This window comes from Penaeus monodon, chromosome 19 (assembly GCF_015228065.2).
Source record: "Penaeus monodon isolate SGIC_2016 chromosome 19, NSTDA_Pmon_1, whole genome shotgun sequence".
Lineage (NCBI taxonomy): Eukaryota > Metazoa > Arthropoda > Malacostraca > Decapoda > Penaeidae > Penaeus > Penaeus monodon.
In genome coordinates, this window is record NC_051404.1 from 43,748,886 (window position 1) to 43,749,283 (window position 398).

Below are 398 nucleotides of genomic sequence, written 5' to 3' on the forward strand. Positions count from 1 at the left end.
TGGCCACACCTTATACCAACATATAGTTCCTATTTTCTGACGAAGGCCTCTTATCCCTACCGGACGTTCTTACCGCTATAAGTTATTCCCGACGCATCCAGAGCCCTTTTCGCGTTGCCCTTGGCCGTGACCCTGGCCTTCGCGGGGGCCCAGCCACTGAACCCAACAGGTCAAGAGCAGAGCGTGTGTGCGTACGTGTGTCTGCGAGTATATAAGGTGACCCAGGATACAGCTTGCAGTGGACCGGTCAAGCTTGGCGACTCGGGATGTTCTCTCTCACGACTGCGCTGCTCGCGTCGCTCGTCCTCGTGAGTACGACCGGGAGGCGACTTGGTGCGGGTCGGGCTTCGGGGCTGTGAGGGACGTGCGGCCCCTAACAGATTTGGGGGATTTCTCAC

General features: G+C 58.3%; 1 protein-coding gene across 1 annotated transcript in view; it reads left to right on the forward strand.

Annotated features, from left to right (window-relative positions):
* Window positions 1–217: 217 nt before the first annotated feature.
* LOC119585252 (delta-like protein 1) overlaps window positions 218–398 on the forward strand; it is a 4,073-nt gene continuing 3,892 nt past the window's right edge. The window contains exon 1 of the mRNA XM_037933911.1: window positions 218–308. Within this exon, the coding sequence (XP_037789839.1) occupies window positions 267–308 (42 nt within the window). The 5' untranslated portion in view covers window positions 218–266. The remainder of the gene's footprint in view (window positions 309–398) is intronic.